Source organism: Chlorocebus sabaeus, chromosome 12, assembly GCF_047675955.1.
Source record: "Chlorocebus sabaeus isolate Y175 chromosome 12, mChlSab1.0.hap1, whole genome shotgun sequence".
In the NCBI taxonomy this organism is placed as follows: domain Eukaryota; kingdom Metazoa; phylum Chordata; class Mammalia; order Primates; family Cercopithecidae; genus Chlorocebus; species Chlorocebus sabaeus.
In genome coordinates, this window is record NC_132915.1 from 13717005 (window position 1) to 13739596 (window position 22592).

Genomic DNA, 22592 nt, shown 5'->3' on the forward strand with positions numbered 1-22592 from the left:
GAAACAGTGGATCCAAGTTAAAAGAAAAATGGAAGTCAAGATGAGCGTTGAGCAGCAGGCTAGAAAATACTGAGAATAGATTAAACAAATTGACTCCAATAAAGTTATTTAATTCCCAGTGTCCAGATGTCCAGACATTTTTTTCTACTACCATTCTCCAATAAAAGAATTGATTCTAGGTCTAGAGAAGGAAATATAAAAGATAAGCCTTGAGCATCTTGTAATACCACAAAGTAAAGTGCTTTAAAAAATGATGGGAGTGGCTGGGTGTAGTGGCTCACGCCTGTAATCCCAGCACTTTAGGAGGCCGAGGCGGGTGGATCACTTGAGGTCAGAAGTTCTAAACCAGCCTGGTCAATATGCCAAAACCCTTTCTCTACTAAAAATACAAAAATTAGCCAGGCATGGTGGCAGGGGCCTGAAATCCCAGACACTTGGGAGGCTGAAACACGAGAATTGCTTGAACCCAGGGGCAGGGGGGTGGAAGTTGCAGTGAGCTGAGATTGTGCCACTGCACTCCAGCCTGGGCAACAGAGCAAGGCTCTGTCTCAAAAAGAAAAAAAGAAAAATAAATAAATGACGGGAGTATATCAAAGGGAAAAAAGAACCAAAGGAAAGAAGATCCCAATTGCCAAAGCTGGAACAATTTGAACAACAATTTAAAAAGTACTACTGAATTATAACCCGAATTATAAAATATATATCCATGAGTATATATTCATATAAATGATTGAATACATTAATACATGAGGGAAAAGAAACAAATCTCTGTTTCAGAACAATTTCAAATAATTTATGTAGATACTGTGTCCTCAAGGAAGGAGGAACACAAATGGAACACAAATCTTCACTCCTTAAGTATAGATTACACACAGTTACTTCCTTCCAAAGCATTCACTGTGAAAAGGTTGTGGGAGAGTGGAAGAATAACTTTACAGTAGAAAAACTACAAACACTACCTCATCCAGGTGCTCAAGGTCAACATGAACAGTGATGGAAGATGTTGATAGTGTGTACCCTTGATATGATATAATAAAAATGACACTTTACCTGTGTGGTCTTCCTCCCAGAAACCATTTAGCCAGTATCATAATGAGGAAAGCATCACACAAATTCCAATAGAGGGGCATCCTACAAAGTATTTGACCAATACTCCTCAAAGCAGTCAAGGTCATCAAAAACAAGAAGAGTCTGGGAATCTGTCACAACCAAGAGGAGTGTAAGGAGACATGACAACTAAAGGTAATATAGTATTCTGGATGGGATCCTGGAAGAGAAAGACATTAGGTAAAACCAAGGAAACCTGCGTACAATATAACTTTGGTTAATAATGTAACAATACTGGACCATCAGTTGTAACAAACGTACCATACTAATCTAAGATGTTCATGATAGAGCAAACTGGGTGTGGGGTATATAAGAACTCTCTACTATCATCTCAAAATTTCTGCAAATCTAAAAAGGCTTTTTTTTTTTAAAGGAGGTATCTAGAAAAGTAAGAGATACAAGAGATTTGATATTGTCCTTAAGAAGTTGGAAGAACTTAAGGGTGAGAAAAAGGTGGGAAATTACCCCCAAAATGGATAGGCAAATAACCTCCCCGTCGCCCAAAAAAATCTCTACAAAAACACTGGTAATGCCAATATACTATAACAACCTATGCAATCACCAATATTTAAATAGTTGTAATAATGTGATCACTGCTTGACGTTTAACCTTTAGAATAAGCTTATAGAGTGCCGGGCGCGGTGGCTCGCACCTGTAATCCCAGCACTTTGGGAGGCCGAGGCGGGCGGATCACAAGGTCAGGAGATCGAGACCACGGTGAAACCCCGTCTCTACTAAAAATACAAATTAGCTGGGCGCGGTAGTGGGCGCCTGTAGTCCTAGCTACTCAGGAGGCTGAGGCAGGAGAATGGCATGAACCCGAGAGGCGAAGCTTGCAGTGAGCCGAGGTCGCACCACTGCACTCCAGCCTGGGGGACACAGTGAGACTCCGTCTCCAAAAAAAAAAAAAGAATAAGCTTATAGAGGAAATAGATGTCATAAATCTGATTAACAGAATGCAAACTTAGTCTGATAATGTTGAAGTATAAGAAGACATTAAGTAGAAAGGAAAGTCAGGAGTACTAATTAGACTATTTTGTAATATGAGTAGTCAGGAGAAATGGCCTATAGTTTTAATAAGAAATCAAAGTGTAAGTTCATCATTTCATAGTTTTGTTTGTTTGTTTTTGACACAGAGTCTCGCTCTGTTGGCGAGGCTGGAGCGCAGTGACACAATCTCGGCTCACTGCAACCTCTGTCTCCTTGGCTCAAGCGATTCTGCCTCAGCCTCCCAAGTAGCTGGGATTGCAGGTGTGTGCCACCATGCCTAGCTAATTTTTGTATTTTTAGTAGAGACGGGGTTTCACCATGTTGGCCAGGCTGTTCTCAAACTCCTGACCTCAGGTAATCTGCCCACCTTGGCCTCCCAAAGTGTTGGGATTACAGGCATGAGCCACCACGCCCAGCTTATCATTTCATATTTTAATAATAACCAATAAAGAAAACCAAAAAGAGTTTTGTAACGGATGGAAAGAAGAGATGCAGGAATCGAGTGAGTTAAAGCTTTATCAGAGCTAATTTGACAGGTAGAAGTCTAAATAATGGACATTCCCATATTATTTAAAGAATGAGGACAATCAATAGATACACTAAAAACAGACCTTAATAGGCAACAGTGGTCTCCCTGAGGAGCAGAATGGGAGTGGGACGTGGGAAACAGTGAAAAAGTCAGGATTGCTACTTTTTATCACGGGTCTTTCTATACTATTTAATTTCACAATTATGTTTATGTATTGCTTTGATAAAAAGATTTTAACTTTCTAAAGAAACATTCTTTGTAAAGCGTTTAGCACAGTGTCTGATACTCAGCAAGGAGCTCACAGCCTTGGCAAAGATTCTTGGATCCATGTATGGCACAAAAGCTTCAAACTCTACTTTGGTAAAAACAGTAAACAAAGAACACCATTTCTCTACTCACATCCCACTTCTAGCACCAATTCTAGAATGTTTTTACAACACCAGCAACCAATTCCCTGATTCTCTGGACACAAACTGGGTGTCCAATAATTCAATTCAATACTGAATTCAATTCAATTCAATACTAACTACCCGGAGTTAAAGCGGATCCCAGAGGTTAAGAGCTGAGTCTCACAAGACTGCTCCCCACATCCAAGTCCAGGCACCTGTATTTATGAGCACATGGGTATAAATCAGGGGTTCCCACAAGCTACTCCTTGGGTTCAAAAATTTATTAGAACCTCTCATAAAACTCAGAAAAACAATACTTACATTTACAAGTTTATTATAAAGCAAATAATTCAATGTAGGAGGGGTCAGAGCTTCCATGCCCTCTCCAGCTGTGCCACCCTCCCAGCACTTTGATGTATTCACCTGGAAGCTCATCAGATCTCATTATTCAAGTTTGTATACAGAGGTGAGTGGGTGGTGCAGAAAGCTTCCACCTTCTAATTACTTGGACTTTCTGGTGACCAACTTGATCCTGAGGTCTTTTTGGGGCCTCACCCTAAGACACTTCATTAGCATAAACTCAGATGTATTTCAAAGAGGCTCCTTACGAATAAAAAAGGACACTTAGGTGAGTTATTTTACAACTCTATTAATTGTAGGTAACTGATAGCAATGCAAAACAACTCTTGCCTTGTTCATAGTTTTTTAAAAATTTCGTAGACACAGGGTCTCACTATGTTGCCCAGGCTGCTCTCAAACTCCTGGCGTCAAGCAATTCTCCTGCCCTGGCATCTCAAAGTGCTGGGATTATCAATGTGAGCCACTGCACCCGGCCTTTTCTTTGACTAATGTCTGTAATCCCAATACTTTCGGAGGCCAAGGTGAGAGGATCGCTTTATGACCAGCCTGGCATAAGGAGACCCCATCTCTACAAAAAATAAAAATAAATTAGCCAGGTGTGGTGGTGTGTGCCTGTAGTCCCAGCTACTCAGGAGGCTGAGGTGGGAGGATTGCTTGAGCCCAGGAATTGGAGGCTGCAGTGAGTTATGATTATGAGTTATGATTATATTACTGCACTTGCACTCCAGCCTGGGCAACAGAGTGAAATCCCATCTCTAAAAAGTATATTAAATACATAAATTTAATTAATTAAAAAAAGAAGAGAAATAACCCCATATTAGGCTTTTTATCAGCCAGTGTGATGGTACGAAGTAGGATGGAAGTAGTAGTAGGAGAGACAGACACAGAATTTCCAAATGGTTTGTGTTGGCTCCACTGCATCAGTTAATTCAGAATTGGTGGTATAGACTTGTCCTTACATAACAGATAAAAGTATTTGCCTTTGGTGTCGAGTAGTGCATTTCGATTAGCTAGTGACTATGAATTATAATATTAATTCTGTGGAAGAGTATATGTAGAGTAATGTTATTCTTAATATTTTGAAAGATTTCAGTGGGGATGTCATGAGGGGTGGGAATTCTTGGAAAGTCTTTAAACCACATATTCTATTAGTTTTTAAATTTTAGAAATATATTAAATCACACACCATAAAAATAACCCTTTTGAAGTATACAACTGAGTAGTTTTTTTGTACACTCACAAAGTTGTGCAGCCATCACCACTATCTAACTCTAGAACACTTAAATCATCCCAAAAAGGAACTCCATATCCATATCCATATCCATTTGCACAGGGGTCCTCAACCCCCAGGTCACAGACCAGTAGCGGTCTGTGGCCTGTTAGGAACCCAGCAGCACAGCAGGAGGTGAAAGGTGGGAGAGCAAGCATTACCACCTGAGCTCCACCTCCTGTCAGATTCGCAGCGGCATTAAATTCTCATGGGAGCTCAAACCCTATTATGAACTGTGCATGCAAGGGATCTAGGCTGCATGCTCCTTATGATAATCTAATTAAAGCCTGATGATCTGGGTGAAACAATTTCATCCCAAAACCATCTGCCCCTCGCCCCCAGTCGGTGGAAAAATTGTCTTCCACAAAACTGGTTCCTGGTGGCAAAAGGGTTGAGGACCACTCACCATTCATCCCCATGCCTCTGTTCCCCTGTCCCTGGCAACCACTAATCTGCTTTCTGTCTCTGTGAATTTAATTATTGTGGATATTTCGAATTAATCTTATACTAGTGATTAACATAGTGATTAACTATTATGGATATTTCTAGTTGAATTATACACTATGTGGTATTTTCTGTTGCTTCTTTCACTTAGAATGTTTTCAAGATCCATCTAATGTTGTAGCACGTATCAGTATTTCATTTTCTTATGGCTGAATAATATTCCATTGTATGTATATACTTAAATTTATCCATTCATCAGTTAGGCATTTAGATCGTTTCCTTTCCATGTTTTGGCAATTATGAATAAAACTGCTATGAACATTCACATACCAGTTATTGTGTGAGCATACCCTTTCGATTCTTTTAGGTAAGAATGAAATTGCTGGATCACGTGGTAACTCTGTTTAACTTTGTGAGGAACTGCCACACTATTTTCCAAAGTGGCTGTACCATTTCACATTCCCATCAGCATTATATGAGGGTCCCAATTTTTCCACAGCCTCATCATAGTTGTCATTGTCTTCTTTTCAATGACAGCCATCCTAGTGAATATGAAGTAGTATCCCATTACGGCTTTTCCCTAACGACATTTCCCTAACGACCAATAATCCTCAGCGTCTATTCATGTGCTTACCAGCCACTTGTGTATCTTTGAAGATATAGCTATTCAAATACTTTGCCCATTTTTTAATTGAGCTATTTGTCCTTTTTTTTTTTTTTTTTCAAATAGAGTCTCGTTCTGTCTCCCAGACTGTAGTGCAGTGGCGCGATCTCGGCTCACTGCAAGCTCCGCCTCCCGGGTTCCCGCCATTCTCCTGCCTCAGCCTCCCGAGTAGCTGGGACCACAGGCGCCCGCCACCACGCCCGGCTAATTTTTCGTATTTTTAGTAGAGACGGGGTTTCACCGTGTTAGCCAGGATGGTCTCCATCTCCTGACCTCGTGATCCGCCCGCCTCGGCCTCCCACAGTGCTGGGATTACAGGCCTGAGCCACCGCGCCCGGCCTATTTGTCTTTTTATTTCTGAGGTGTAGAATTTTTTCTATTCTGGATACAAATCCCTTATCATATACATGATTTGCAAATATATTCTTCCACTCTGAGAGCATTGTCATTTCATTTTCTTGATAGTGCCCTTTGATCACCATTTTAAAAAATTTTGATCTCCAATTTGTTTTTCTTTGATTGCTTGTGCTATACTATACCTAAGAAACCATTGCGTCATCCATAGTCACAGATTCACATCTATTTTCTTGTAAAGAGTTTTATAGTTATAGTTCTTACATTTAGGTCTTTATTCCATTTTTAGCTTATTTTTGTATATAGTATGAGATATAAATTCAACTTCATTCCTCTGCATGTGGTTACCCAGTTGTCTCAAATAATTTCAGCTCTTTATGTTTTCCTTCCTTCTTTGTGCTTAATTTGCAGTTTTTATAACTTACTGGGATAAATGCTCAGCTTATTGATGTTTACCCTTTATTGTTTTCTAATACATTAAGATACAAAGTTCCCTCTAAGGACAACTTCAGTGATACTCCATAAATTTTGATGTTATATTATTATAATTAAAATATTTTCTAATTTTCATTGTGTTTTTTTCCTTAACCCAAAGTTCCTTTGGAGTATGTTTTATAGTTTCTAATTATGTGGTGCAAAAATAATTGTGGTTTCTGCATTGTTGGAATTTGCCATTTGATACTGAAATAGATCTTAAATAAATGTGGCTATGTTATATATCATTTTAATGGGTACTTTTTGCTTTTTTTGGGGGGGCTAATGACTTATTAATTGCTGTTTATGTTGATTTTAAACTATGGAAATGATGTTAGACAAAAAGCAAATTCGAGTGATTTTCTTATCTGAGTTCAAAATGGGTTGTAAAGCACTAGAGACAACTTGCAACATTAACAACACATTTGGCCCTGGAACTGCTAATGAATGTACAGTGCAGTGGTGGTTCAAGAAGTTTCGCAAAGGAGATGAGAGCCTTAAAGATGAGAAGCATAGTGGCCGGCCATCAGAAGTTGACAACCACCAATTGAGAGCAATCATGGAAGCCGATCCTCTTATAACTACATGAGAAGCTGCCAAATAACTCAACGTCAACCATTCTACAGTCATTTGGCATTTGAGGCAAATTGGAAAGGTGAAAAACTTGATAAGTAGGTACCTCATGAACTGAGCAAAAATTTTTTAAAAATCATAATTTTGAAGTGTCTTCTCTTATTCTACACAACAACAAACCATTTCTCCATTGGGTTGTGATGTACCACAAAAAGTGGATTTTATACAGAAACCAGCGATGATCAGCTCAGTGGTTGGACAGAGAAGAAGCTCCAAAGTACTTCCCAAAGCCAAAGTTGCACCAAAACCTGGTCATGGACACTGTTATGTGGCCTGTTGCCAGTCTGATTCACTAGTTTCTGAACCCCAGCAAAACCCTTCCATCTGAGAAGTATGCTCAGCAAATCAATGAGATGCACCGAAAACTGCAATGCCTGTAGCCAGCAATGGTCAACAGGAGGGGCCCAATTCTTCTCCACAACAACGCCCAACCATACATTGCACAACCAATGCTACAAAAATTGAACAAATTAGGCTACAAAGTTTTGCTTCATCCTCCATATTCATCTGATCTCTCACCAACTGACTACCACCTCTTCAAGCATCTCGACAACTTTTTGCAGGGCAAACTCTTCCACTCTTCCAGCAGGATGCAGAAAATGCTTTCCAAGAGTTTGTTCAATCCTGAAGTACAGATGTTTATGCTACAGGAATAAACAAACTTATTTCTCGTTGGCAAAAATGTGTTGATTGTAGTGGTTCCTATTTTGATCAATAAAGATGTATTTGAGCCTAGTTATGATGATTTAAAATTGTCTGAAACCACAATTACTTTTGTACCAACCTATTAAATATATGAAATGTCTAACCATTTCTTCTGGCTTACTTTAATTATGATCAGAGAATATACTCTGTATTGTTATAATCTTTTAAATCTTACTTAGACTTGTATTACAGTATAGCAGAGTCAGTTTTTGTAAATGTTCCACATGTATATTAAAAATGTGTACTATAGGGCTGGGTGCGGTGGCTAACGCCTGTAATACCAGTACTTTGGAAGGCCAAGGTGGGTGGATTACCTGGGGTCAGGAATTTGAGACCAGCCTGACCAACATGGTGAAACCCCATCTCCCCTAAAAATACAAAAATTAGCTGGATGTGGTGGCAGGCACCTGTAATCCTAGCTACTCAGGAGGCTGAGGCAGGACAATCGCTTGAACTTGGGAGGCAGAGGTTGCAGTGAGCCAAGATTGTGCCATTGCACTCTAGCCTGGGCAACAGAGTGAGACTCTGTCTCAGAAAAAAGAAAAAAAAAAAAAAAGAACTATGCATTTGTTTTCTATGAATGTTGACTAGGTCAACTTTAATTGTATTTTCTGTATCTCTGCCAACATTTTTTATTGTGTGTGTAATCTTCCTTTATGGTTGTGGATTTTTTATTTCTCCTTATAATTCTCTGGTAAATTTAGAAGCTATTATTGAATTATGAAAGTCTAGAATTGTTAAACCTTCCTTGTGAATTAGCCCTTTTATCATTAGCAACTGTTTCTCTTTACTAAGTCTTTTGACTGAAATTCTACTGTTTGATATTACTATAGCCACAGCAGCTTTCTTTTGGTGTTTAGACATCGTTTTATAACCTTTCCCTTTCATCTTTCTCTATCTTTGCATTTTATGCATCTTATAATTTGGCTGTATTGTCTTACTTCTCTTTTATTAGAGGATTTAGCCTATTTACACGTAATGCAATTTCTAATAGATTTGGATTTAAACTTACCACCTCACCAATTGCTTTTCCCCATATGCCACTCTTTCTTTATTTCCTTTCCTGCACTCCTTTGGGTTGAGTGCAATTTGTTCTGTATTATCATGTTTTTGTCCCATTAGCTTGGTGGCAATATTTTAAGATCTTAAAAATCTTTTAGAGTGGTTACCCTGAGTATTATAAAACCAACTTTGAATATTCGAGCTTAATATATTTGTAGGCCAGGGTTGAAAATGAAAAATAAAAATTTTAAAAAAGAAAAAAGTTTAATATAAAACTATAGCTTAATCTTTTCTCAGAAAACAAGGCCATTAAAACATTTTAACTTGATTTATCCCTCTCCCAAGTTATATGCTTTTTTTTTCTTTTTTAAATTCAGATTCTCACTCTGTCACCCAGGCTGGGCTGCAGTGGTGTGTGGCTCACTGCAACCTCCACCTCCTGAATTCAAGCAATCCTTATGCCTTAAGCCTCCTAAGTAGCTGGGATTACTGGCATGCACCACCATACCCAGTTGATTTTTGTATTTTAGTAGAGACAGGGTTTTACCATGTTGGCCAGGATGGTCTGGAACTCCTGACCTCAAGCAATCCACCCACCTTGGTTTCCCAAAGTGCTAGGATTAAACAGGTGTGAGCCACTGAGCCCGGCCTGTTTTAAAATCACTATTCATTTATACTGGGTGCAGTGACTCATGCCTGTAATCCCAGCAACTCGGGAGGCTGAGGCAGGAGGATCGCTCAAGGGCAGTTCATTATCAGCCTGGGCAATATAGTGAGACCTTGTCTCCGTAATTTTTTTTTTTTTAACTTAGCTAGGTATGGTGTTATGCACCTGTAGTCCCACCTACTAAGGAGGCTGAAGCAGGAGGATTTTTTGAACCCAAGAGTTCAAAGCTGCATTGAGACATGATCATATCACTGTACTCCAGCCTGACAGAGTAAAACCCTGACTCCAAAAAAAAGTAAAATCACTATGCATTTAATTCATATATTTACCCTCTTAATTCATATTCCTTCTTGCATCTCCAAGCTTCTATCTGATAATGTTCTCCCTCTGCTTAAAGACAATTTTTGTGTGTGTGCAGGATTTGTTAGGGGGAAATTCTCATTTTTCATGTGAAATGTTTTGGTTTTTTTGCTTTTTGTTTTTTGAGACAGAGTCTCACTCTGTCGCCCAGGATGAGTGCAGTGACACAATCTCAGTCAACTGCAACTTCTGCCTCCCAGGTTCAAGCATTTCTCCTGCCTCAGCTTCCTGAGTATCCCAAGTAGCTGGGATTACACGTGCACACCACCACATCCGACTAATTTTTGTATCTTTAAAGAGACACGGTTTCACCATGTTGGCCAGGCGGGTTGCAAACTCCTGACCTCAAGTGATCCATGGGCCTCAGCCTCCCAAAGTGTTGGGATTACAGGTGTGAGTCAGCACACCTGGTGGAAACGTTCTTAATTTTTCCTATTGCACCCTATTTTTAAGGACAGTTTTGCTTATTATAGACTCCGGGTTGGCAGTTATGTCATCACTTTGAAAATGTCATTCCATTATCTTCTGATTCCCATTGTTTGTATAGAGGTCAGTTGTCATATTTTGGTCCTTAGAAGGTAATATACCTTACTTTTGTCACTGCTGTACATTTTTTCTTTACTTTTCAACTGTATTAGTAATATTTGTATGTGTATTTTTAAAATTTATTTTGCCTGAGGTTTGCAGAACTTTTGAAATCTATAGCTTGAAGATCTTCATGAGTTTTATGAAATTCTTAAGCATTAACTCCAAATATCCTCTACTTTGCTCTTTCTAGAACTCCAGTTGCTTAATGTTAGCCCTTCTGTTACACTGCTTTCTGGTTCTTTTCCATCCTTTTGTCTCTGTATGTATCATTCAGAATTTTTTTCTTCTGACCCAACTCATTTCACTATTTATCCTCAGCTTTGTTTCATCTGGTTTGAAACTCATTCATCAAAAAAAATTTTTTTTTAGCGGGGGAAAGAGAGTTTTGCTCGTTGCCCAGGCTGGAGTGCAATGGCACAATCTCAGCTTACCACAACCTCCACCTCCTGGGTTCAAGTGATTCTCCTGCCTCAGCCTTCCGAGTAGCTGGGATTACAGGCATGCACCACCACCCCTGGCTAATTTTGTATTTTTAGTAGAGATGGGATTTCTCCATGTTGGTCAGGCTGGTCTTGAACTCCCGACTTCAGGTGATCTGCCTGCCTTGGCCTCCCAAAGTGCTGGGATTATAGGCATGAGCCACCGCACCCAGCCTCATCAAATTCTTAATTCCAGCTCTTGCTTTTTTGTTGTTGTTAGAATTTCCATTTAGGCTAGGCACAGTGGCTCACACTGTAATCCCAGCACTTTGGGAGGCCAAGGTAGGTGGATTGCTTGAGCTCAGGAGTTTGAGACCAGCCTAGGTAGAAATGGCAAAATCCCATCTCTACTAAAAACACAAAAAAATTATCTGGGCCTGGTGGTGCATGCCTGTAGTCCCAGCTGCCCAGAGACCATGGTAGGAGGATCGCTTGAGCCCAGGAGGTCGAGGTTGCAGTGAGCCACGATTGCACTACTGCACTCCGGCCTGGGTGAAAAAGTGAGACCCTGTCTCAAAAAAAAAAAAAAAAATCTATTTAGTTTTTCAGTTCCCAGTTAACTAAAACTTTCAATCTTGTCTTTTTTCAAGCATATTACGTTGTTATTTTTAAGTCTAAAAATAGCTGAATGTCTGAGAGCTTCATGTGGTGCCTACTAACTCCAGAATTGGGTAGACTAACCCACCAAGTCACAAGCAGTACTGGACCCAGGGCAGGAGCCAACCAGTAAGACTTAAGAATGAACAAGCAAAAACATATATGGTCAACCCTCACATCCATGGATTCAACCAGCCATGGATCAGAAATATTCAAAATAAAAATGCATCTGTACTGAATGTGTACAGACTTTTCTTCCTTGTCATTATTCTCTAAACAATACAACTATTTACCTAGCAGTTACATTGTATTAAGCACTTTAGGAGGCAGAGGCAGGACAATGGCTTGAGGACAGGAGTTGGAGACCAGCCTGGCCAACATGGCGAGACACTATCTCTACAAAAAAAGTGTAATTAGCTGGGCATGGTGGCATACACCTGTGGCCCCAGCTACTCGGCAGGCTGACGCAAGAGGATCACTTGAGCCCAGGAGGTCAAGGCTGAAGTAAGCAGTAATTGTGTCACTGCACTCCAGCCACGGCAACAGAACAAGATCCTGTCTCAAAAAAAAAAAAAAAAAAAAAAAAAAAAAAGACTTATAAGTAACCTAGAAATTAAATTATTTAAAGTATATGGGAGTATGTGAATAGGTTATATGCAAATAAGGTACCATTTTATATCAGAAACTTGAGCATCCGGATGTTGGTATCCGTGGAAGGTTCTGAAACCAATCCCCCATGGATACTAAAGGACAACTGTACTCTGAAACCAGAGTCACTCCCAAGAGAGAGAGCTCATCTGATTATGCTTGTTTTTTTCTTCCCATTTGCTACTGCCAGGAACTCTTAGGATCATTCTTGTTTGCGTTCAGTTATTAGTCTGGAGATTACCGTGCAGGTAACTTTTAAGTGTCTGGTTAGCCCCACATAAGCACAGACCTACGGCTACAAATTCTCAGGGAAAAGAACATTTTTCCCCCTACCCAACCAGAATCTAAACCAAGTCATCCAAGTTTTTTCATAGTCACTCTTTACTACAGGCCAGATTTTTCTAATCTATTCTTTCACTAAAGAGGGCAGCTCTTTGAGATGCTGTGTATGCACATGTGTTAGGGCTTTAAGTACCATGCTACTGGAATGGATGATGGGAAATCACAAAAGATATTAGGCAACAGAAGATGATCAGACTTGATGAAATACTTACTGGAGCAACAAGGTAAACCCCTCAACCATACTGTTAAGCAGCTTATATTCCAACAGAACAATGGTTCTCAACTGGGGGCATCTCCAGCTCCAGGGAATATCTGACGATGTCTGGAGAGATTTTTGGTTATCACAACTGGAGGGATGCTGCTCACATCCAGTGGGCAGAGGCCAAAGGTGTTGCTAAATATCCTACAATGCAGACAGGACAGCCCCGTAAGACTTACCCTACCAAAAAGGTAGCAGTAGAATAACAGAGAAACAAGCACAGTAAAAACACACATATTAGTCTGTACAATGTACAGGACAGCATGCAAGTGGACAGGGGAATTCATGAAACACTGTAACAGGCAGCTAAACCTTAAACTGAATTGGAAATGATTTAGGAAGGCAGGGGGATGAGGCACTATAAGCATGAGTATGAAAGTAAGAGGTATATTCTTCCACATGTTTAGTGTACTACAAATAACTTGGTACCCCTAAAACTCAGGGGCAAAGAGTAATGGGGCAAGATAGGCTAAAAAAGAAGTCAGGGGCCAGATCACAAAAGGCCTTACATAGTGAGGAGTTTGGACTTCACCCTGTAAGTAATGGGGTGGAAGGAGGTTGGTATTAAAGTTAATGAAGAGAAAACAAGAAGAAATTTATTTTCGAAAGATCACTCTGGTAACATTATGGAGCATGGTTTGAGGGCAAAATAAGATAAAAGACCAATTAGTAAACCACTGCAATAATCCAGGCCAGAGAAGACTAGAAACAGAATCAACGCACCAAGAACCAATAGAGTAGCATAGATTGATAAAAAGTACGATAGTGAGTCTTTAATGACAATATGAAAAGAAGTTCTAATCCCAATTTTCAAGCCCCATTCACAGAGATAGAGTCTAAGAGCACAGCATTTCATGAAAAGATAATGAAAGATAAGGCTATCCCATTCAGATCACTTATTAAAAAGCTATGCAAGTATATAGACAAGATTATTACTAGGGCACATACTAGCAATATCTGTGTCCTGGTGCTTTGAACCCTGATACAACAATGGAAATATTTTTAAAATCTTTCTCTTCTACTTCTATTATCATATTTTCATACATGTATTTATCTTACTTCCTGATATTTCCTGTTACATTATTTTCAATAAAATAAAACACCAATGTATTTTGTTATTTAAGGATTTGTTTAATGTTTTAAAACTCAAAGCACTTTAAATTATTTTAAGACAAAAGATTAATAAAAACGACATTACCTTTCAAATACAACTTTATAACAACACAGTGGAAGAATAGTAAACAGTCCCTCTTAAAAAATAAAAAAAATCAGCACTTAAAACCAAAGGAAGGCTTATATGTACAGCTAATTCAGAAAGGGAACAATGACACCTAAAGACATAGATAAATGCCTTATTTTAATCCAATAAATGTCCTACCTACTGGATCTTGTTAAAGATATTTTCAATATGCCGTTTAAAATAAACTATCCTTGAAAATAAAGTTTTAAATCATTCAATATAATCTATGAAATAGCACCTAATTAACTAGATTACCTTAAATATACCAAATATTATAATCAGCAAAATAAAAACCAGTAAATCAATTTGCATCTGAAAGTTTAATGTTCTGATCTACTGGATTTTATTTATTTTTTCCTAAGATTAACAATATAAACAAATCTTTTGGGTGCTCAACATATTATGACAAGCTCAGGCATGTTCAGGTTGGTATGGCCATAGACAACACATTAGAAGGAAAATTACCTCTTTATAGTTATTAACTTTCAACAATATGACTCACCACTGAACACCAGTATTGATACTTCAGCATTCATCTTATGTGACAAGTGGAAAACAAATTTCTCAACAATAGGGGGTCACCATATTCCTCCATCTAAGTTACTTTTTAAAAAATTAACCTTTAGAGGCCAAGACAGGAGGACTGAGAGGCCAGGAGTTTGAGACCAACCTGGGCAACAGAGCAAAACTCTGTCCCTACAAAATAATAATTATAATAAATTAGCTGGGCATGGTGGTATATGCCTAGAGTCCCAGCAACTCAAGAGGCTAAGGCAGGAGGATTGCTTGAGCTCAGGAGGTCAATGCAATAACTACGATCATGCCACTGCACTCCAGCCTGGGCAACAAAGCAAGACCCTGCCTTTAAAAAAAAAAAAAAAAAAAAGATTAACTTATGTTAAAAAGCTCCACATATAACAAACATGATTAAACACTTTAAAATTAAACTAAGTTATGTAATTTCATCTTTCCTTTTTACACAAAGTCTCACAAGTAAAATTGTGAACAAATTCTAAATATTTCCTTGTTGTTATTAATTGTTCCTAATACTATTTTAGTTAACTTATTTATTTAACCGCTTCTTTAGATTCTCAAGGTGTTCCGTATTAACATTTTGTAATGCCAGTACCATTGCTTTAGACAAGGAAGGATTAAATGAAATAGTCATTAGACAGCACAAATCTATTAGATCTCTCTGACATTTCTGCAAACCTTCCAGGAACTTTTGGTATTGAAGGGGATCCTTTTTTAACTGTTTCATTTCTGGTACTGAGAACCCTATCAGGCTAGTAAGTATTTCATCCACAAAGTCTACATCTAGATACGCAGTACCATCAGACACCTTTGCAGTTATACTCCAAATGCCACCAGAACTTGAGAGATTTCCAGTTAAGGTTACAATAAATGCTTTCACTTTCACTGTTGTAACTTCCTTTGGTTTGCTGGCCAGTAGAACAGACAAATAGATAAAGGGTGGAGAATACAAATCCATGGCAATAGAAAAATTAATGCTATTCTCTGGTGATCTTAAAGAACAAGTCTGTAAATGACGATCATTTTCATTAGAAATTTGTGAACTCCTTTTCTGTACATAGTTGACCACCTCTCTATCTAATATTTTACTATTTAAGGAATGTCCATCTGAACTGCTGGTTTGTTTTATTTTATTATCTGTCTCTAAGTTCTTATCTTTATTTGTAAAATCATGGGCTAAGGGTACATTACGATGAACTGAAAAAATACTCCTGTTTTGGTCTCTAACAGATAGACAACCAAATGATTTGTCTTCATTAGTCATTTGTTCAGATACATTTTTTTCACTCCAATTATTGTTTCCATTTTTGCAAGTCAAAGAAAAAGTATTCATAGTATTAGGATTATGTGAAAATCTCTCTATACTTCGATCGGCATTTCTGTTAAAAGTCAATGGCTGCAATTCTTTAGTTTCCATCTGTTCTTTCTGGACAGTTTCTTCTAAAAGCAAGGCCTCCTCCAATGAAAAGTCATCTAATTCCCCATCCATGAAATGCATAGATAGGTTTGATGGTTCCTCTTTTGGTCTTGGAGAAATAACAAATTCTGGCTCAAAACTTGACTGTCTTGTGGGAATGGTATTTGAGGAACTACCCATGGTGAAACACCTTTCTGAGGAAGTGTCATTATTTGCTGTAAGCTCATCGTTTTCATCAAGACTTGCCAAGAGTTCTTCATCAGAAGGACCTAATGCAGGATCTAGAACATCTGTAACTCTGGGAATGTTTTCGTTAGAATTGCTTGGTATGACTGAAAGTACAGGATCAGGTTCCCCTATTAATCTTGCAAGTACTTTTTCTTGGGCATATTCTTCTAAAAGAGCATCTACTTCACCTCCTAATACTTTCACATTTTCTGGTTTCAATAAGAGAACACCAAGACGGAAAGATATATTTCCATAAATCAAAATTTTTGTACCTGGAGGAAGATCACTATGAAGAATTGGAATAGGCTGATATTCCATTCCCTGTATTTGTACAATTCCATCAGTTAGCTGCAGCATCAACATTCGTGAAGGCTTTGCTTCCCAAGGTTTTGGGGTTACTTGTGTTTCAGCTGTAACTAGATCATTTGTTGTATTCTTTCCTCTCAACTTCTGTATCTGGCAATATGCAGGCTGACTTACATCAACCAAGGAATTGATCTGCAGAGCATAAAATCCATTTAGTTCTCCTTTTGGAATTTCTAAAATGCCATCAGGTAAAAGAGGATGCTCCAAATCCCTCAGATCAGTAAGGAGCCACTGCTCAAACACTTGTTTATTCATTTGGGCCTGACTCAAGTTAACATTATTATTTTCTTCTTGAATCCAGTTAATACAAGCTTCCAGCCACATCGGAGGTACTTTAACATGCCATGTAGCTAAAAGCCAGGTTTCAGCTCTTAATGCAATACTAGTCACATTCATTTCTTTTAAATAAAAGAAATAATATGCATCTATTACCTGAAAACAACAAACAAAAAAATTAGGTAATTCAGTATATTTGAATACAGCTTCTGTAATTCTCTACAATGTACAGACAGGCACACCCTTTAGATTTTTCACTCTTCAGCATCTTAAAAATCTTTACTTTTTACGTGGTCAAAATTCAAACACTACACATAATCAGATGGTATAATGAGAATATCAAAAGGTTTGAGACAGTTATACCTAGGTTTGAAAGCTGGCTCTGTCAAGTTACAAGTTATGTGACCTAATATAAAATTCTGAACTTCTGTAACCAGTTTTTTCCTATATAAAATGGCAACACTACCATCTATCTTATAGGACTGTTAACAGGATCACACAAATTATATTTGTAAAGCATAACGCCAGACCTATGAAGGATACTCAGTAAACAGTAGTTACAGTAGCCTCCCTTATCTGTGGGGAATATGCTCCAATATCCCCAGTGGATGTCTGGAACTCTAAATATTACCAAACTTAATATACACTATTTTTTAAAATCTGATTTCCAACCAGTTACTAAGTGACTAACGGGTGGGTAACATAAACAGCATAGATATGCTGGACAAAGGGATGACTGAAGTACAGGGTATGAGTTCATCACACTATTTGGAACAGCACTAAATTTAAAACTTATGAATTATTTCTAGAATTTTCCACTAAATATTTTCAGACCTTGGTTGACTGCAGATAACTGAAATCATGGAAAGCAAAACCACGGAGAAAGGGAGACTAGTGTATAATATATTATAATTGATCTAATAATCAGATTGTAATCACTTAAAATTTAGTTAAGAAACAATGTTCACTAATGTTTTTCATGTATATATAATAGTTCTAATTTAACTCTATTAAAACATACCACTGTGTTTGTCCATTTAGCACTTGAATATGTGGTCTAAAGATACAATTATTATTATTATTTTTTTTTTTTGAGACGGAGTCTCACTCAGTCGCCCAGGCTGGAGTGCAGTGGCGCAATCTCGGCTCACTGCAAGCTCCGCCTCCCGGGTTCACGCCATTCTCCTGCCTCAGCATCCCAAGTAGCTGGGACTACAGGCGCCCGCCACCACACCTGGCTAATTTTTTGCATTTTTAGTAGAGACGGGGTTTCACCGTGTTAGCCAGGATGGTCTCGATCTCCTGACCTCGTGATCCACCCGCCTCGGCCTCCCAAAGTGCTGGGATTACAGGCGTGAGCCACCGCGCCCGGCCAAGATAGAATTATAACAAATAACAGTAGACCGAGCTGATAGACATAAAGCATCTTATTTGTTGGGCTAAATATTTTCAAAAGTTGTGCCAGGCAAATATATTAATATTTAACTTCTGATTTTCTCAGTATGATAAAGCAGTAGCAAAACAATAAAGCCTAATCAATCATGTGTTCACAAAAGTATACTTTGTTCCTTTTACAGATGAAGATACTTATGAAGTAGAATATATTAAAGTTTTACTATGTCCATAAGAAAACTTACCACTTGGAACAGCAGCACAGGATTTGACGACAGAATTTGGAACTAGTTGTTAGTGGATTACTTGAAGCCTCTACTGCTCAGAAATGGCCCTGGGAGATAAGACAAGAAGCAGTAAGAGTTGTAAGATGAAGTTGTATAAAAACTGGACTATTTTCTTAAGTGCAAGAGTTTGATGGTATGGTTCATGGGGATCAGAAACAAGTGACCATGAGAGAGTTACACACTCTCTCTGTTTCCTTTTCTATATACTTACCTCATAGGCTTACTGTGAAAATTAAAGAAGATAGGAGGTACAATATTTGATGTTGAATACATCTCTGGTGCTAGACTTATAAACTCTTATAAACTCTGTGACTCTAAACAAGTTACTCAACTTCACGATATCCTACTTATCCTTATCTTATTTGTAAAACAAGAATAACAGGATTTTCCTCACGGGCTTGTTATTAAGATTAGATTAATATGGAAAAAGCAGCACCTGGCACATAGCAAGAACTCAGTAAATGTATACTATTAGGCTTATAGTACTTACTACAGCAACTGACAAAAAGCAGCCACTTAAAAACTATACTTATTGTTATTTTATTTTATATTATTTTATTTCTTTGAGACAGAGTATTGCTCTGTCGCCCAGAGTGGACTGCAGTGGCGCGATCTCGGTTCACTGCAACCTCTGCCTCCCAGGTTCAAGCGATTCTCCTGCCTCAGCATCCCCAGTAGCTGGGACTACAGGTGTGTGCCATCACACCTGGCTAATTTCTATATTTTTAGGAGAAACAGGGTTTCACCATGTTGGCCAGGCTGGTCTCAAACTCCTGACCTCAATTGATCTGGCCGCCTCAGCCTCCCAAAGTGCTGGGATTACAGGTGTGAGTCACCGTGCCCGGCCATTATTTTAGACTGAACGACCAATTCCTACATTGGATAAGTCCTACGCTGCTCTGAAATTAGTGGAATGAGATTTTTTTGTAGGTTCTCAAGAAAATAATATATACCTACCTGAGATTTTAGGAGTTTAAACCCTGAAAATGCTAATACAGCTCATCTTAAGCTACTGCTGTAACAAAACTATTTTACATTGCATCCCCAAAAACAGCTGAAAGAAATGTAGCACGTGCATGAGAAATGGAAGGAACTAAAACTTCAGTTTATTGCTGATTCTAATACTAGTGGTTGAACGTCTTTTCATATTTCTCAGTGACATAGACTCCTTATCACTGCCTCCAAACAATTTCTCCTCTTTTGTTCTATACTTCTGTGCTAACACATAGTAAATGTATGTAAGTGCTTGTTACCATTAATATTTTTTAAATATCCCACAAAGAAGACATAGAAGCACATAGTTCTCAGGAACCTATAAACAGTAGGTACATTATTAATTTAATTTAATGGATGATGAAAATTTAAAGGACATGGGGAAGTTAAGGTCACAATTAGAGAACTGATTAATCTTTATATTAAAGAAAATGAGAGGATAAACATTTTTTAAACTATATGTAAAAAACAATGTAAAAATTCAAAAGTAGGAAAAGTCTCTACCCATTGTGATGAAGATAAACTATGCAGGTCAAATCAGCAGGTCTCCTTAACAAAGAAACCAAATCTCCATGCCAGCCCTCTGATTTACCAAATGGAAATACTTCCTATCTTGGCTGGGCATGGTAGCTCACGCCTGTAAACCCAGAACTCTGGGAGGCCAAGGTGGGAAGATCACTTGAGCCCAGGAGTTCAAGACCAGCCTGGGCAACAAAGCAAGATCCCATGTTTAATTTTTTTTTTTTTTTTTTTTTTTAATTAGCTGAGCATGGTGGTGCATGCCTGTAGTCCCAGCTACTAGGGAGACTGAAGTGGGAGGATTGCTTGAGCCCAGAGGTTGAAGCTACGGTAAGCTATGACTGCACCACTGCACTCCATCTGGGAGACACAGCAAGATTCTGTCTCTCAAAAAAAAAAAAAAAATACTCCCTATCTTATTAAGAAAAGCAAAGTATAGGTGATATGGTTTGGGTCTGTGGCCCCACCCAAATCCCCAGTGTTGGAGGTAGGACCTGGTGGGAGGTGACTGAATTATGGGGGTGGATTTCCCCCTCCGTGCTGCTCTCGTGATAGTGAGTGCTCCTGAGATCTGGTTGTTCAAAAATGTGTGTGGCACAGAGGAGGAGAAGAAGCCCCCGTGCCAGTTTTCCATATGACACCATCCTCCCAGTAGGTGCAGAGCCCTTCTCACTCCTCCCTGACCCTCCCTGTTACACAGTCCACCAGGGTCCAGGGAGGCATTTGTTCTTGCTTTAAGTCAGGAATAACAAATAACTTTTTTCCCCCCAATTAAGGGAAAAAAAGGGCCGAACACAGTAGCTCATGCCTGTAATCCCAGCACTTTGGGAGGCCAAGGCAGACGGATCACCTGAGGTTGGGAGTTCGAGACCAGCCTAACCAACATGGAGAAACCCTGTCTCTACTAAAAATACAAAATTAGCCAGGTGTGGTGGCGCATGCCTGTAATCTCAGCTACTCAGGAGGTTGAGGCAGGAGAATCGCCTGAACCTGTGAGGCAGAGGTTGTGGTGAGCTGAGATTGTGCCATTGCACTCCAGCCTGGACAACAAGAGCGAAATTTCATCTCAAAAAAAAAGGGAGTGGGTGGGAACCGCCCTCTACCTTTAAAACCACCCAGAGCCCTGCAAAAAAAAAAAGGGGGGAAAGAAACCCACCCACCTCTATCTTTAAAACCACCCAGAGTCCTGCATCCCGCCCCATGTCCTATGTTGTTGCTAATGACAATATGATGCTTACTCTGTTATTCAAAAACTATTTTTATGTAATTAATGTACGCTTTCTTGTTTCTAAATGCCTGATTTAAAAAAAAAAAAGCGTGTGGCACCTTCTCCCTCTCTGCCCTCCCCTTGTAAGATGCGCCTGCTCCCCCTTCACTTTCGCCATGATTTTAAGTTTCCTGAGGCCTCCCCAGCCTGGTTCCTATACAGCCTGCAGAACCATGAGCCAATTTAAATCTCTTTTCTTTATAAATTACCCAGTCTCGGGTATTTCTTTATAGCAGAACGAGAACGAACTAATATAATACAATATATAGTATGCTAACTTCTGTATACAAACAAAGGAAAATAAGCACATTATTACTTATATAAACATAAAGTACCTCTAGAAGGATATACGAGAAACTAGATAAAACTTTAAATATTTAGCTACACTCAATAAGAGTATAAGTAAGATCTTCGTGGTTGACAAATTTAGAGTGGTTAAGTGGGCACTAAAGCCATGCAGCCCCCAGGAAAAGGGCTTTTAACTAAAAACAGTGTAGCTAAAGCTGTGACGCTCCAGAAGTCCAGCATGCCATGCATGGAACAGAAGACCAGAAACAGATTCCTTGCTGGAACTGGGCCAAAAAAAGTTCCACCCAACTGTGGCAGGAACAGAGCTATCCTGAGAATAGACACTGGGCCTGCATAACACATATAACACATGTAGTGTGGTCCAGAACTAGGCTATTCCCAAAGTAAAAACCCAAATTCCTAATGAAACAGCTGACCTAGAGCTATGTCAGCCAGAGGGACAGGTGGAGTAAACTCCAAAGCCACACAAAAGGGGTAAAACACACACAGGAAAAAACAACCCAACGTGAGCCCACAAACCAAAATTATACTTTAGGAAAATTACTACCAATAAGCAGACACAGCAAATAGAATTTACACCTGAAGACAGTTTTTTAAATGAAGAATCTTAATTTTTTTTATCTCTTTGAGCATACTAAATATACTTAAGTGGGACTAACATCCTAAAAGAAGAATAGAAGATAATTAAATGATCACAGGCATTTATAAAAAGAATCTATTGTAAATCTCGGAAATAGAAAATGGTCTTTAAAATTAAAATCAATAGATGGGATAAACATCCGGCTAACAACAAATGAAGAGATAACTTATGTATTAGAAATTACCTAGAACACAGTATAAAGAAGATTAAGATATTACACAGTGAGGAAAAAAGAACTAAGAAATAGGGAACATAGGTTCCAA

The 22592-nt window shown here is 38.7% G+C and overlaps 1 protein-coding gene across 13 annotated transcripts in view; it reads right to left on the reverse strand.

Moving 5' to 3' along the window:
* The window catches only part of RMI1 (RecQ mediated genome instability 1), a 100939-nt gene that overhangs the window by 62876 nt on the left and 15471 nt on the right, over positions 1–22592 (reverse strand). For 5 of the 13 annotated variants that reach the window (XM_007969618.3, XM_037998562.2, XM_037998561.2 and 2 more), the window contains 2 exons: positions 18560–18648; positions 13972–17078 (listed from right to left, as the gene is read on the reverse strand). In XM_007969618.3, coding sequence (XP_007967809.1) covers positions 15165–17042 — 1878 coding nt within the window. In that variant the 5' untranslated portion in view covers positions 17043–17078; positions 18560–18648 and the 3' untranslated portion in view covers positions 13972–15164. Of the gene's footprint in view, positions 1–13971; positions 17079–18559; positions 18649–22592 lie in introns of those variants that run through there. The other 8 variants (XM_073021476.1, XM_073021473.1, XM_073021470.1 and 5 more) reach the window with 2 other exon arrangements.